Source organism: Triturus cristatus, chromosome 7, assembly GCF_964204655.1.
Source record: "Triturus cristatus chromosome 7, aTriCri1.1, whole genome shotgun sequence".
Taxonomy (NCBI): Eukaryota; Metazoa; Chordata; class Amphibia; order Caudata; family Salamandridae; genus Triturus; species Triturus cristatus.
The window spans coordinates 17,097,316-17,113,431 of record NC_140590.1 but is presented as its reverse complement, the minus strand read 5'-3'; the positions used below and the strand labels follow the sequence as shown (position 1 = coordinate 17,113,431).

At 50.3% G+C, this 16,116-nt stretch overlaps 1 protein-coding gene across 3 annotated transcripts in view; it reads left to right on the top strand.

Annotated features, from left to right (window-relative positions):
• Positions 1-16,116, top strand: part of LOC146808697 (von Willebrand factor A domain-containing protein 7-like) — a 459,434-nt gene that overhangs the window by 358,098 nt on the left and 85,220 nt on the right. For all 3 annotated transcript variants that reach the window (XM_085615510.1, XM_085615509.1, XM_085615508.1), the window contains one exon: positions 11,280-11,561. In XM_085615510.1, coding sequence (XP_085471636.1) covers positions 11,280-11,561 — 282 coding nt within the window. The remainder of the gene's footprint in view (positions 1-11,279; positions 11,562-16,116) is intronic.

Sequence of the window (16,116 nt, the reverse complement as noted above, 5' to 3'; positions counted from 1 at the left end):
CTGTACAGGAAGATGTCCCTTCCTGCACAAACACAATCCTCCCCTGATGCAGGCACCCTTGCACCACGGTGCACGGGTACCTGCCATGGCGCTTGGCAGCTCATTGTGCGCCAGCGCAGGGGGAGCAAAGGCATCCTTCATATTGCTGTTGATATGACGCATCCCCAGCGCGGCGCAGCCAAATGGCTTGTGGCACAGCGCTGCGTTAATTCATTGTAAATAAGGCCCTCGGCGTTCCTCTTGCAGCAGGATTCTCCTTTACTTTGCTTTATTCCTCCTTCTGTGTTTTCTCTTCTTCTTAAGTTTCTACCGCATAGGCACTGGAAGTATGGCTGCAGGGGGTGCCACAGCACCTCCAAAAGAACCGTGCTGAAGGTCAGAAGGTGAATGAGCAAGAAAGAGTACTGTAAACTTTACTTTTATCGTGCTCCAAGACAGAGGTCAAGTGTCAGGCTGTGTCTTCTGACAGACTGAGACTGGGGTTTGCTGGAACAGCACAGGGAGAGGGTCATGTAAAGCCGTCCATTGAACTGTAGGACAATCCTGCTGGCACAGAGGGAGCGCGACAGGAAGGCTGTAGGGTGTCTACTGCGTACAACGCATAACAAAGTTTAAATGACTGTCAATGAAATGTACAAATATTCAGAAATACACATCACCAGTTCGGAAAGCACAAATGAGTCACATTTATTTTGTAATTATGAAGTGTGATAGAAAGAAAGATTTGAATATGAGCAAAAAAAATCAAGGCAGGAGAGGTGGTAATGTGCAAATGAAAAATATTTGCTGAAACCCTACACATAATCTTTTGTTTGGATCCTATATATTTTTACTAGTAAAACTGTATGTCTGTGCACATTTAGTGGCAATTTCAATGGAAAATGTGTTGTTTCAAAATGACAGTGCACTACCACACCATGCTTGCGCCTGTGTGCTCCAAAATGGGCGACCAGCTACATACCACACCCTCACCACTCTCCTGCTGAATGGGCGTGGCTCATTTCCTATACTTCTTTTTGTTGTGTGAGCATGGATTCTTCACAGTCCGTATGACCTAAATGCAAGCCCGGTTCTAGAGGGCGGGCCAGGCGGGCCAGGCCCACCAAGGGAAGATGCTGGCCCACCCAAGGCCGTTCAGAAATGAAGCCCACCACATACCTGGGCTGCCTTTCTTGCTAGCGCACAACAGGAAAGGCTGCTGCAGTTTAGGGAGTGTGACCGAGAACGCCACAGAGTCAACCCGGACCCAGAATATCTGTGGCCGGCGAGTAGCCACAGCACGGGGTGCACCTCCTTCCATCCCCGGCCTCCGGGGGAGCTGCTGGTTTTTAGCAGTACAAGTAGCAAGTCTTGGATGTGGGATGTGGACTTAATCCCTCGCAGTAGGCTACAACAATTTGCTAGAAAAGCTTCCGGTGCGTAGGGTAAGCCTTCCTGACTTAACAACTGTGCACTGACATACCAGATTGAGACAGAGAGATTCATTCTAATGAAACTCCATCCGTTGATGGAGTGGGAGGGCGCCCTACACAGCTCAAGAGCGATGGAACTTCAGAAAAAAACACGAATAACTGAAATACATTTAAAGAACAATATGGCTACAAACTGGTAACACGAAAATGCTTTTCTTGACAATGTTGCAGTGAAACAACTCTTTTACCCTCTTTCTTGGAGCAATAAGAGGGGTTATAGCAGAGGAGAGATAAGTAAAGGAGAGAGAGAAAAAAGGAAATGAGAGACGTAGGGGCGTATTATCAAAGAAGAGCGATAAACAGCGCTAAGCGCACTTAGTGCGTTTCTGTTTACCGCCGTCTATCACTGAATTACATCGCCGTGTTAGCGGCGTATTATCAACGCTTTGCAAACAGGCGATGTAATTCCAACGATAGACGGCGAGAAACAGAAACATCGCCTGAAATCCAGCGATGACTATGGAGACACTTGCTGATAGAGGAGTGTGGTCGTAAGATGGCGATCCACCTCCCATTATCAGCATAGCTAAGTAAAAGAAAAAGCAGACGTTAACTTCATGCGATAACCGCGGTTAGCGCGGTTTGTTTTATCGCTGGGGCCGCATTGTTAATAGTGCGAAGTTGTGTTTGCCACGTTAATCATGCAGACATTGTGAGGAACACCCACTTTGCATGTCATTAGCGATAATAATCACAGACATGCAAAATGGAGAAAACGGCTACTAAATCAAGGAAACATGCTGTAGCATGTCCTTGATAATAGTGCGATATTTGAATCGCCGTTTTCGGCCCAAATCGGCCACCAAAGCGGCGAAAATGGGCTTGATAATATGCCCCTTAGTGGGGAGTAGAAACAAACAGAGAGGAGAGTAAAAAGAGAGAAAAAGTTGAGGGAAAAAGGATAGAGATGAGGGAAATAATTCTGGATAAGCAGATGAAGAGAAAGAAAGGGCCAAGTACAATATGAAGTGAGGAAAGAGATTGGTATATAGAGGGAAGGCTAGGAAGCAAAAGTGGAGAGAAGGGTGATGGCAAAGAGACAAAAAGAACAGAGAATGACAAAGTGAGGGATGGATGATAAAGATGATGCTGGAAGTTTCCAAGTCGGTAAAAGAAAAGGATGGAGCAAGGGCTCACATACACTTCAACGTTCTGAACTTCTTATGGCCCACAGCTTGAACTAGAGGTTGGCGATACACAGAGGGAATGCCTAATTTGGAGTAAAACCAGCGCTTAATTTGAGCCGGTGGTGTCTGCACCAGCATTTAATTGTCAACACCAGCACTTATGACAGCTGCCACATGGTGACTTTGTTAGTGGAATTTAAAGATGAGCAGAACAACAGTTGTTTAGTATTTCAATATATATTAAAAACAACTAATATCTGCCACCCAAATCACTCTATGGCTTTGGGGGCCTCGAACCATGTGAACAGTCGCACTTGTAACAGTGCGATTGGTAATAGGTATGTCGGTACTGTCATCGGCAGTGGCAATGGGTGGTGCAAGCTGCGATGGCCTTCTGACGAGGGCACAGGTACTTTTTTTCAAACAAATTAAGCACTGACTAAAAGTCACCCGTGAAATTTTCTTTATAAAGGGATAATATGATAAAAGAAATGCTTGGTAGTTGCAAGAACTTAAAAACTACCCTGTAATTAATATTTCTCAGCTGAAACTGCTTACAACTGTATATCCTGATTGTCTTGGTATTTTGTCTGCATTATTTCCGTATTTGGTTATTACTGAAATATGTACATTTTGCAGACTCCAAGATTTCCTTTTGTAATGTTGTCACGAAAAGTGACAAATGTTTATCCCAGAATAGTAGCTGAAATTTGGCAAACTTCATTACAAATGTTCAGCCAAAATTGGATTTAGATACTTATATATAATAATCCACATTTGTAAAGCGCGAACAATCACCCGTAAGGGTCTCTAGGCACTGTGGCCATCGGGAAGATTAAGCAAGCTATTGCCCAGAGTCACATGGTGCTGGGCTAATCTGCTGCCCGCGCCGGGGATCGAACCATGATCCCCAGATTCCAGAGTCAGTCGCCCTGGCCACTGCGCCACATCTCTTCCCTTCCTTATAAGGTAACTTTGTAATATGGCCCAATTTTGCCATTAGGAATGTTCCGGTGCCATCCTAAATCACGCGGTCGAAGGCGAATGGCTTGTAAATGCCAGTAGATCCCTGAGATGGCAATAAAGGGCCATATTATATGTGGAAATGTTAAGTCTTTTTCAAATTACATGTTTATTTAGGGGGCAATTAGCTTGAAAAAGTGATTTTGTTCAAAGTCCAGCTAAAAACGTACACTGATGAGAAATTTGAATGATTAGATTTTGTTTGCATTTCCTGACTAAATTGTTGATATAACCATCAGCAATGGTGCTGGTCACTGGATCACTGAAAAATCAGAGTTTACAAACTGAGTTACAGTTCTGGCTCAAATGTGGAAGCCCACTGAAATGTGCCACTTATGGTTACCAAAGCACAGCAAATGGCATCACGTGTGCCAGTCACCGTGCGGCTTCCCTTTTCTTTATTTTTCTTCCGTTGGGCATGAACAAGCTACGCAAATGATGGCTTTGTTTTGTGCGTTGCTTACCATAACTGGGGAGTTTCAGTATTTTTCTGCATTTGTCAGAACCATAAGTCAGTTTTTTAGTGAACATGTGCATATAAAGGAAGGATATATAATCGCAAAGAGTGCAGTATGCAATTAGGTGGGGGGGTGTAAAGTAGTAACATGGCTTACTGCACTACATTTTTAAACTTCAGTGCTTTTCAAAGTGAAAAGCTGCCAAAGTTTTTTTTTTAAAACCATAAAAATCTGCAAAGGAACCATGGGGCATATCAGCAACACCCAGCGATAATTATCGCTCAGCGCTCTTAGCGTGAGGATAATTATCGCCGGCTAGCGTGGATTTTTATCGCTGAGATAGCGTGCTATTAGCAACGCTTATCTCCTCAGCGATAAAAATCCTCACGCTAACTGCCTAACGTGAGATTATCACCGGAAACCCAGCGATAATCTCACGCAGTGTGGCGTTAGCTTGATGATAGGGACTCACAAACTTAGCCATGATATCCACCCTCCATAGGATATAGTCAGTCCTGAAGCAGGCGTAAGGAAAGTAGCGATAACAGGGGTTATCGCTACTTTTCCTGCCGCTATGCTTCATAGCGTGGGGCTTGATGATAGGAGAAATGTCGCTTAGCAACATTTCTCCTGTCATGTTAGGTCAGGAACGCCCACTTTGCATCTCAGTAGAGATGCAAAGCTGGGCGTTAGAAATCCCCACGCTAAAGCAAGGTTTCACGCGTTAGCGTGACCATGCTAATTAGGTGATAAAATTATCGCCGCTTATCGTCCGAAAACGGCCGCAGAAGCGGCGATAATTTTTTATCCCCTGCTTGTAAATATGCCCCCTTGTGTGGTCGAAGTACGTTTCTGTGCTGCACGCGACCAGGAGCATGCAGAGTTCTGTAGTGTCGCGGTCTAGTTGACGCGCACTACGTCAGAGTAGGAATGCGCGTAGCGGCCATCTAGGACGCTACTGCACATGCGCGAGAGATATCGAGGCGCGAGAGAAGCGAACGGAGCTCACAGCCCGGCGCTCTCTTGGTGAAGTGATCTGTAAGGTTAATAAAGGCAGTTTACCCAGCCATAACCTGTCTCCTGCTTATCCTTGAGGGGTCCTGGCTCCACATGCAAAGTAGCAACATTACAGTGGCGACGAGGATGGGATAAAGCGGACCGGGTGACCCACAGTGAGAGAGGTGCCCCCAACCTGCACATAGGAGGACGGCCTACGCAGGGGGACGGCTCAACACGCGGAGAACAGATCCTGGAGGTCGAGGACAGACACCAACGCACCGAGAGAGCGCGGCAGAGGCAGACGGACGCCAGAGGGAGGCGCAAGAGCAGTAAGTGAGCCGACCACGAGGAAGAAGAACGTCAGGGGCGAACCGTGGTGCGGCAGTAGAGACCCTGGCGGAATCGGGTGGAGACGGCGCAGGCAGCTCCGACGAGATCCCAGTGACCCGAAGAAGGGGGGAAAGGACAGAAGCGCCAGGTAGCCCGAGGAAACAGGTGGATGCCAAGATGAGTGCGCAGGCATCAGCATTAACGACGCCGGTTCCGTTCCTCCCGCGGCCAGGAGAACCCCAAATGAAATGGGAAGACTGGAGGGAGTACTTCAAAAATTACCCAGAAGCGCTGGAAGATGAGAATGAGGAGGCGTTCTCCAGCGCCAGGAGGAAGAGGATACTACTGCACAACCTGGGACCCGAAGGCATACGGGTATTCCAGAACCTCACACCGGTCGCCAGACAGGCAGCGGACACCGACGTGTTCAAACATGCCCTCGAAGATCTGGACAACCACTATCGTCCCGCAGCATGCACCTCCATCGACCGCTACAACTTCCAGCAGAGGAAGCAAGAAGCGGGGGAAACGATAGACGATTACGTGGCGGCACTGAGGAAGCTTGCGATAACATGCAAATATGGAGGATTGCAAGATGAATTCATCAAAGACCAAATCGTGATGCACACGACAAGCAAATCGGTGCAAGACAAATTGTGGGCGAGTGGAGATGCGACGCTGAAAGACGTGATTGCCATAGTGAAGAGGGCAGAGCTGACCAAGCGCTGCGCAGAAGCAGCAAAGAGAGATCAAGCCCCGAGACTCACGATAAACAAGGTAGATGACGCAGACCAGCAGGGAAGAGGAAAACCGGCGCCTGGAGAATACAGAGGATCATACAAGGCGAAAGGAAAACCGGGACAGCCATGGAAGCAAGACAAGGGAGAAACGGCGAGGTGCTACAGATGTGGTAGCCCGAGCCACGCGGCACATGACAAACGGTGCCCCGCCTTCAGAGCCAAATGTGCGTTTTGCGGCCTGGTCGGCCACTACGAGAAGGTGTGCAGAAGGAAAGGGAAACAACGTGTTGTGAAATTCGTGGCACAGGACATAGGTGAAGAAGAAGAAGGCCAGGAGGAAGACGACGAAGTCCTGTGCGTGGAAGACCAGGTACTGGGCATCGAGGGGAGAAGAGCGCGCAAGCCCCAGTGCGACATGCTCATTGGAGGAGTAGGAATCACCATAGTGGCGGATTCGGGGTCCCCTCACACGATCGTCCAAAGATCGGTGTGGAACGAGAGGTTCGAACCCACACTGGGCTCAAGCCTAGAACCACCTGATATACGACCGGTTACCTACACAGGGGAACCCATTCCGATGGTCGGATTTAGGAGACTGCTGTTCCAATTTAAAGAACGCAGCGCCCACTGTAAATTATATGTCGCGGAGAAGGGACCATCAGTCCTAGGGTGGATGGACCAAGGAGAGTTGGGCGTACAGCTGAACCCAGGAGGGGACATCCAAGTGCTGGTGACCTTGGACGGAGATGAGTTGACAGCAGCGAAATGGCGGGGCGGACACCCGAAAGTGTTTGGCGGCAAGATCGGTAAACTCGAGAAGTTTACCCACAAGATCGTCCTCAAGGAAAACGTCAGCCCTGTGGCGCACAGAGTGAGGAACATACCGATCGCAGTGAGAGAGGCTGTGCAACAGGAACTACACCGACTGGAGGACGGGGGAATCATCGAACCGATCGACAGCGCGGAGTGGTTGGCGCCACTGGTAGTGGCCATGAAACCGTCAGGCAAGGTGCGCTTATGCGTGGATCTCCGAGAATTGAACAAGAGCATTGTGGTAGAGAAATTCCCCTTACCACGCATAGAGGAAATGTTGGCCCGCACGAAAGGCGTGAAATGGTTCTCCACCATCGACCTGCAATCGGCATAGCACCAGGTGGTGCTGCACCCCTCGAGCAAGAAATTGACGTAATTTATAACGCCGTTTGGATGCTATCAGTTCTGTCGCATGCCCTTCGGACTAGCATCCGCAGCTGCAGTGTTCCAAAAGCTGATGGCCCGCCTATTTAAGGGTATAGAGGGAGTGCAATACTTCCAGGATGATATCCTAATAATGGGGAAGGAGCTAGAAGACCACGACGAGAAGTTGGAAGCGGTGCTGAAGATCTTGGAGGAAAATGGTCTGACGGCGGAGTGGGAGAAGTGTCATTTCGGAATGACATCAGTCACGTACCTGGGGCACGAGATAGGAGAACACGGGATAACACCGAAGAAAGGGAACGTGAAGGCCATCTGTGACGCACCCCCGCCCACTTCCAAGGAAGAAGTAAGGTCATTCCTAGGGATGGCGGAATACTACAGCAAGTTTGTCCACCACTTCGCCATGAAAACACACAACATGAGACAACTCACAAGGGACAAGACGGCGTTTGCATGGACGGAAGAGGCGCAAGAAGAGTTTGACACGGTGAAACGTGAAATCAGCCAGGCGATCCCGCTGCATGGGTACGACCCCCAGGGGAGATCCATATTGATGAGGGACGCAAGCGAAAAGGGGCTAGGAGCGGTGCTCATGCAAGAAAGACCAGAAGGTGGGACGGAGACGATCAGCTTCGCGTCTAGAACATTGACGTCTCCTGAACAGAAGTTCAGCGTAATTGAAAAAGAGATGCTAGCCGTGGTCTGGGCCATGGGGAAGTACCGCCAGTTCCTGTGGGGCACACGTTTCCAGGTGAAGACGGACCACAAACCCCTCGTGAAGGTGTTGACATCCTGCGGCCATGCTAGCGCCACACCCCGGATTGGTAAAATGACGCTGAAACTCTTGGAGTACAGGTACGACGTTGAGTACGTACCGGGCGCGAGAAACAAGATAGCGGACTACCTCAGCAGGGCGTCAGCAATGGAAAGCGCCACCAGCGGCACTGAGGAAGAAGATGAGATGGTGGCCTTGACGGATGATCCGGAAAAGACCATCAGTAGACAGGAGTGGAAAGACGCGTACGCAGCAGATGGAGATCTGGGCGACATCAAGGAGTACATCATAAAAGGGTGGCCGGAAAGGAGACGACAGAGGCCCAAGGTCCGGCAGTTCTACGAGGTTCGAGAGGAGCTGTCGGTGGGGAACGATGGAGTGTTCGTATACAGAGGAAACAGAGTGGTACCACCGGGAAACATAATACCGGACCTGCTATCCATATTACATGAAGGACACCTGGGAAACGTGAAGACGAAGGCCAGGACCAAACAAACGTATTGGTGGCCGGGAATGGATATGCAAGTAGAAAGGCACGTGAGAGACTGCGTGCAGTGCCAAGGGGCGGACAAAATACTAAAGCCAATGAGGCCGGCACTAGGGAAATTCACGAACCCCAGCAACCCTTGGGAAGAGGTGGCAGTGGACATCTTAGGACCTATACTGGACGACCAGGGGATACCCAAATACCTATGTGTATTAGTGGACAAGTACTCAAAGTGGCCGGAGGTACACATCAAAGAGGTCATGGACACAGACGCTATTTGTGCTTCCTCAAGGAGGTATTCCTCAGGGAAGGTATCCCCAGAACCCTAATCAGTGACAATGGTCCCCAATTCACCTCGGACAAATGGTCCAAATTCGCTGAAAGGAACGGCATTCTACTCAGACAAACGTCGATATATCATCCGGCCAGTAACGGACAGGTGGAAAGGTTCAATAGGGTGCTCATGGGTTCCATACAGGCCACCATCACGAGGGGCAAAGACTGGGAAAAGGAAGTACAGAGCACCATCTGGGCATACCGCATCACTCCCACCGGTACGGGGTACAGCCCCTTCCAAATCCTGCGAGGAAGGCAACCCTTCACCAGAGACAATGTTGCTTGGCAAGAGAAGACAATCACCAGCAAGTGGTCTCCAGCGGTGGTGCAACACAACCTGGAGAAGGCACAACGCATTTACACGGAACACTACAACCGCAACAGAAAGGTGAAGGAGACAGTGTTGGAAAAAGGGGAGTGGGTCAGAGTGAAGCTGGCAACTCTAAAACGAAAGGGAGAAAGCAAGTACTCCCCACCCCTAAGAGTGGAAGAAGTGTACGACCGAGCAGCGTTGCTCAGTGATGGCAACGTGTGGTCCCATGACCGCATGGCCAAGTGCAACAAAATATTACAATGGGCCCGGGAGGACGTAGAAGAGGCGACACCACCAGAAGGGGCGACAAGGGAAGCAGGAGCTCCTAAGAGAGAAAGCGGAGAGAACAGGAGCGAAGGACAAGGTGGAGAGAGAGACATACCGGAAGGAGGGGCCCCAGAGGAAAGAGCCCAGGAAGACGATGAGGATGGAGTGAGAGAGAGACAGGGCACTCCGGAAGGTAGAAGAGGGGGCCCGGTTGCAGAAAGAGGTCAAGAAGGACACACCACCCCGGTAAGACACACCCGGGTTGGGCGAGCAGTGGTGAGACCAGCCAAGTTCAGAGACTATGAAATGGACTGACCCCCTGGTTAGGTACTTTGTGTTGCATGGTATAAAAGGGGGAGATATGTAGTGTCGCGATCTAGTTGACGCGCACTACGTCAGAGTAGGAATGCGCGTAGCGGCCATCTTGGACGCTACTGCGCATGCGTGAGAGATAGCGAGGCGCAAGAGAAGCGAACGGAGCTCACAGCCCAGCGCTCTCTTGGTGAAGTGATCTGTAAGGTTAATAAAGGCAGTTTACCCAGCCATAACCTGTCTCCTGCTTATCCTTGAGGGGTCCTGGCTCCACATGCAAAGTAGCAACATTACAAGTCCCTCCTTCCTCAAGGTAGCAGGAAGTGCAGCAGGGAAAGCAAAGTGTGTACCTCGTTGAGTGGCGGGTACTGTAAGGCCGACAACTGTCAGGAGCTAAAATATCAGATGTCTGCAAACATGCCCTGATCCTTGTGGCCCACCCATCCCTGTTGACGTGTCCCGGAGCAAGAATCCTTGAGCCGTGCCTGCCTCAGTGACGTAACATTGGCGGCAGCACCCCCACTCCGACGAGTGTTCGAGCACCACCGAATACTGGCATCGCTCGCACATGCGCACTCTTGGGATTGCCTTGGGTTGTTAACTGTGTCCATGTGCGGAAAGTAAAACGTGTTAGTGGTCAATTTAGGGGTATGGATGAACAGCTCCAAAGACCACAGCAGCTACAGGACTGCGCCTACTTCCGGTTTCGGCCCACAGAAGGCCCTTTCATGTGATCCATTCTATCCATAGTTTACAGTTTTCCGTTATGTTTTTTTAAATCTATTTGCCCATACCTCTTCACTTGCATCACTGACTGCAAAGACAGCTAGCTGCCGCTAGATGGCACATCGATCAAATTAAACTTTTACAGAGTCCATTCTATTCCCATTTCAAAAACACAAATACAGCGCGTGCATCTCCAAGTGTTCCATTTTATTGTGTTCCATGTGTGTGATGTAGTCTTATGGGTTGGGACAGCAGATGTGAGACTGGCTTTGAACTGGGGTAACAAATGGTTAGTCCCAGGTTCGCATGCAGGTCTTGGCTTAACATCAGGTTATTCTGGGCGCATTTCTTAGGTCTTGATTTAGAGTTTGGTGGACAGGTTACTCTGATTGTAGGAACAAAGGTTCATACCTGGGCTTTGGTTATTATCCTGTGATTCTGGGCAAATCCCGTAGGTCCTGCTTTGCGTTTGGCAGACGGGTTAATCCGTGAAAACATAGGATATTCCATCCGCTGTGTTACAAGTGCTATAGGCTATAATCCACATGTAATACTTCTGACCGGTCATCCACCACGTTGTGTCGCAGTATCCTATCTGTCGATCCGTTAATCTCCCCGAACTACTGCAGCTAGCAATCAATTAGCTCCCGCACACATTAGCCCCCCCCCCCTCAAAGAGGGTCCTCATATGACAACCACCAACCTTTTGTCTTGCAGGGTAAGACCTTAATTGCTGATGACATCTTTTACGCCTACTTTGGTGGTAAGGTGTCTCCGAAGAGGTTCCGCAGTGCCATCATAGATGTGGTGAATGCCAACGCAGCCATGGACTTCCAGAATACCACACGCAACGACCCCGCCCTCCACTTCGACTCTGAGAACATCTGGATGGCCAACCGGCTGCTGCTGGACACGCGCAAAGCCGTCATCCGGGACGTGAGGGCCGAGCGGTATGAGGTGGCACGGGATAAGTTGGGAAAGTTACTGCACTCCCTACAGGTGAGCGGGATGGTGAGAGGAAGAGGAGCCTGTCTGAAAGCCGCAGGGGCCACATACTCACTGACTCCAAGCTGATCTCTCCAGGAGTACATCAGGACACACTCACTGACTCCAAGCTGACATGTTATATTACTACAGCCTCATTGCATCCATACTAGCTGATGGGTCTCCCTGTACTGCAGTGCCACGTGCCATACACACTGCCATCAGCCTGAGCTCTCCCCTGTACTACACACCCATGGGTCTCATACTCACTGCCATCAGCCTGAGCTCTCCCCTGTACTGCAGCGCCACGTGCCATACACACTCTGCCATCAGCCTGAGCTCCCCCCTGTACTACACACCCATGGGTCTCATACTCACTGCCATCAGCCTGAGCTCTCCCCTGTACTGCAGTGCCACGTGCCATACACACTGCCATCAGCCTGAGCTCTCCACTGTACTACACACCCATGGGTCCCATACTCACTGCCACTAGCCTGAGCTCTCCCCTGTACTACACACCCATGGGTCTCATACTCACTGCCATCAGCCTGAGCTCTCCCCTGTACTACACACCCATGGGTCTCATACTCACTGCCATCAGCCTGAGCTCTCCCCTGTACTGCAGTGCCACGTGCCATACACACTGCCATCAGCCTGAGCTCTCCACTGTACTACACACCCATGGGTCCCATACTCACTGCCACTAGCCTGAGCTCTCCCCTGTACTACACACCCATGGGTCTCATACTCACTGCCATCAGCCTGAGCTCTCCCCTGTACTACACACCCATGGGTCTCATACTCACTGCCATCAGCCTGAGCTCTCCCCTGTACTGCAGTGCCACGTGCCATACACACTGCCATCAGCCTGAGCTCTCCCCTGTACTACACACCCATGGGTCCCATACTCACTGCCATCAGCCTGAGCTCTCCCCTGTACTACACACCCATGGGTCTCATACTCACTGCCATCAGCCTGAGCTCTCCCCTGTACTACACACCCATGGGTCCCATACTCACTGCCATCAGCCTGAGCTCTCCCCTGTACTGCAGTGCCACGTGCCATACACACTGCCATCAGCCTGAGCTCTCCCCTGTACTACACACCCATGGGTCCCATACTCACTGCCACTAGCCTGAGCTCTCCCCTGTACTGCAGTGCCACGTGCCATACACACTGCCATCAGCCTGAGCTCTCCACTGTACTACACACCCATGGGTCCCATACTCACTGCCACTAGCCTGAGCTCTCCCCTGTACTACACACCCATGGGTCTCATACTCACTGCCATCAGCCTGAGCTCTCCCCTGTACTACACACCCATGGGTCTCATACTCACTGCCACTAGCCTGAGCTCTCCCCTGTACTACACACCCATGGGTCCCATACTCACTGCCACTAGCCTGAGCTCTCCCCTGTACTACACACCCATGGGTCTCATACTCACTGCCATCAGCCTGAGCTCTCCCCTGTACTACACACCCATGGGTCCCATACTCACTGCCACTAGCCTGAGCTCTCCCCTGTACTACACACCCATGGGTCCCATACTCACTGCCACTAGCCTGAGCTCTCCCCTGTACTACACACCCATGGGTCTCATACTCACTGCCATCAGCCTGAGCTCTCCCCTGTACTACACACCCATGGGTCTCATACTCACTGCCACTAGCCTGAGCTCTCCCCTGTACTACACACCCATGGGTCCCATACTCACTGCCACTAGCCTGAGCTCTCCCCTGTACTACACACCCATGGGTCTCATACTCACTGCCATCAGCCTGAGCTCTCCCCTGTACTACACACCCATGGGTCCCATACTCACTGCCACTAGCCTGAGCTCTCCCCTGTACTACACACCCATGGGTCTCATACTCACTGCCATCAGCCTGAGCTCTCCCCTGTACTGCACACCCATGGGTCTCATACTCACTGCCACTAGCCTGAGCTCTCCCCTGTACTACACACCCATGGGTCCCATACTCACTGCCACTAGCCTGAGCTCTCCCCTGTACTACACACCCATGGGTCTCATACTCACTGCCATCAGCCTGAGCTCTCCCCTGTACTACACACCCATGGGTCCCATACTCACTGCCACTAGCCTGAGCTCTTCCCTGTACTACAGTCCCATGGGTCTCATACTCACTGGCATCAGCCTGAGCTCTCCCTTGTACTACAGTCCCATGGGTCTCATACTCACTGGCATCAGCCTGAGCTGTCCCCTGTACTACAGTCCCATGTGTCCCAGGGTCACTGATAGCTCTTCTCATACGATAGTCGAATGTGCCCCACATTCTCTGTCATTAGCCTGAGTTCTACCAATACAACAATCCCACGGGTTCCACACTCACTTCCATCAAACTGAGCTCTCCCTATACTCCAGTCCCACATTTTCCATGGCCACTGACATTTCTTGAACTCTCCTTTTACAATAAGTCTCATATACCCCACACTCACTGACATCAGCCTGAGCTCTCCTCGTAGTATAGCCTCAAATGCCCCGCTGTCACTAACATCTCCCAAAACTATAGTCCCATGGGTTCCACACTCACTGTCATCAGCCTGAGCTCTAACGTGTACCACAGCCCATGGGTACCGCACTCACTGACCTAAGACTCAGTGCTCCCCTGCACTACAGGCCCACGGGTAGCACACTCACTGCCAGCGGCCTGAGCTCTCCCCTGTACTATTGTCCGACGAGTCTCACACTCACTGACCTCAGCCTGAGTTCTCCCCTGCACTACAGATCCATGGTCCCATACTCACAGGTCTGAGCCCTCCCCTGTACTACAGTCCCATGGGTCCCACACTCACTGACCTCAGCCTGAGCTCTCCCCTGTACTGCAGTCCCATGGGTCGCACATTCACTGCCATCAGCCTGAGCTCTCCTTTGCACTACAGTCCCATTGTTTGCACACTCACTGACCTCAGCTTGAGCTCTCCCCTGTACTGCAGTCCCATGGGTCGCACATTCACTGCCATCAGCCTGAGCTCTCCTTTGCACTACAGTCCCATTGTTTGCACACTCACTGACCTCAGCCTGAGCTCTCCCCTGTACTGCAGTCCCACGGGTTGCACACTCACTGCCATCAGCCTGAGCTCTCCTTTGTACTACAGTCCCATGGGCCGCTGACTCACTGACCTTAGCCTGAGCTCTTCCCTGTACTTCAGTCCCATGGGTCTCATACTCACTGGCATCAGCCTGAGCTCTCCCCTGTACTACAGTCCCATGGGTCTCATACTCACTGGCATCATATAATCAGCTTATTTTAGGTTGCCGGGCCATTGGTACGGAACATGCTATCTAGGTCTGGTCTTTCCAAAGATATTCAATGTATTTGTTTTGTTTATTTATTTTATTTATAACGTTTTATATAGCGCGAACAAGATGCCAAAGGATATCAGAGCGCTTTACATTAGGAAGGAAAGGCAGGACAATAATGCAAAAACAACAGGTAGGGATAAAAACACGAATGATCATAGATTACACGACAAATGCCACATGGAAGTTATATTAAACAATTGTACAAGGGTAGCGAAGGAGGGGCATAGTATGTCGTATAGAAGTGTAGTAGTAAATGATGGTACCATGGAAGTAGGAACAATGTCATTGGGCAGGAGAGCCTAGCCCACTTACCCAGGAATTTATTCACCAGGAATCTTTTGACTTCCAGTTTGAACACCGTTGTTAAGGAGATTCTGCGTACTTTCAGTGGTAGAGAGTTCCATATCTTTGGGGCAGTGCCAGAGAAGGCTCTGTGACAAGTTCTCTTTTTGCTAAGGTTAAGTGGTTTCAAGAGGAAAGTAGTGGCGCTTCTTGAGGCCCTTACACCGCAGGATAGTTTAAGTGTTTGTGCTAGGTACCTGGGAGTATTGAAGTGGATGGTTTTGTGCGTCATAATGGCAATCTTTAACTGAATTTGTGCTTCGTATGGGAGCCAATTTAGAGATTTTAGGACTGGCGATATGTGCTCATTGCGTTTGGTGCCTGTAACCAGTCTAGCAGCAGCATTCAGTGAAGCCCTTAGCGGTGCCAGGGTGTAATTGGGAAGGCCACAGAGGGTAGCGCTGCCGTAATCTTGCCTTGGTAGGACAAGCGCTTGGCCGACCTGCTTGAAATCCTTAAGTGGAAGGAAAGGTTTGATATTTCTGAGTGTCCTCATCAAGTGGTTTGCTCCCTTACATGTATTGCTGATATGATTTTTCATATTCAGGTGCTTGTCCATGGTGACTCCTAGAGATTTGGCTGAGTCTACGATGAGAGGAGTGCAGTTGAAAGCAGTGAGGTGACTCAGCCAGAGGACAAGATTGGGGATGTGGTTCGGAGGGGAGATGAGCAGGAATTCTGTTTTTGAGGTGTTGAGCAGGAGATGGTTCTCAGTTAACCAGTTTTGAGTATACGTTAGGGTAGTGTTGAGTGAGATGATGTTTTCCGGGGATGAGATTTTCAAATAGAGTTGCGTGTCGTCGGCATACATGTGGAAACGAATACCTGTGGAGTTTAGTGAGTTAGCTAATGGTTCCAGGAAAAGGTTGAAGAGGATAGGAGATAAGGCAGATCCTTGG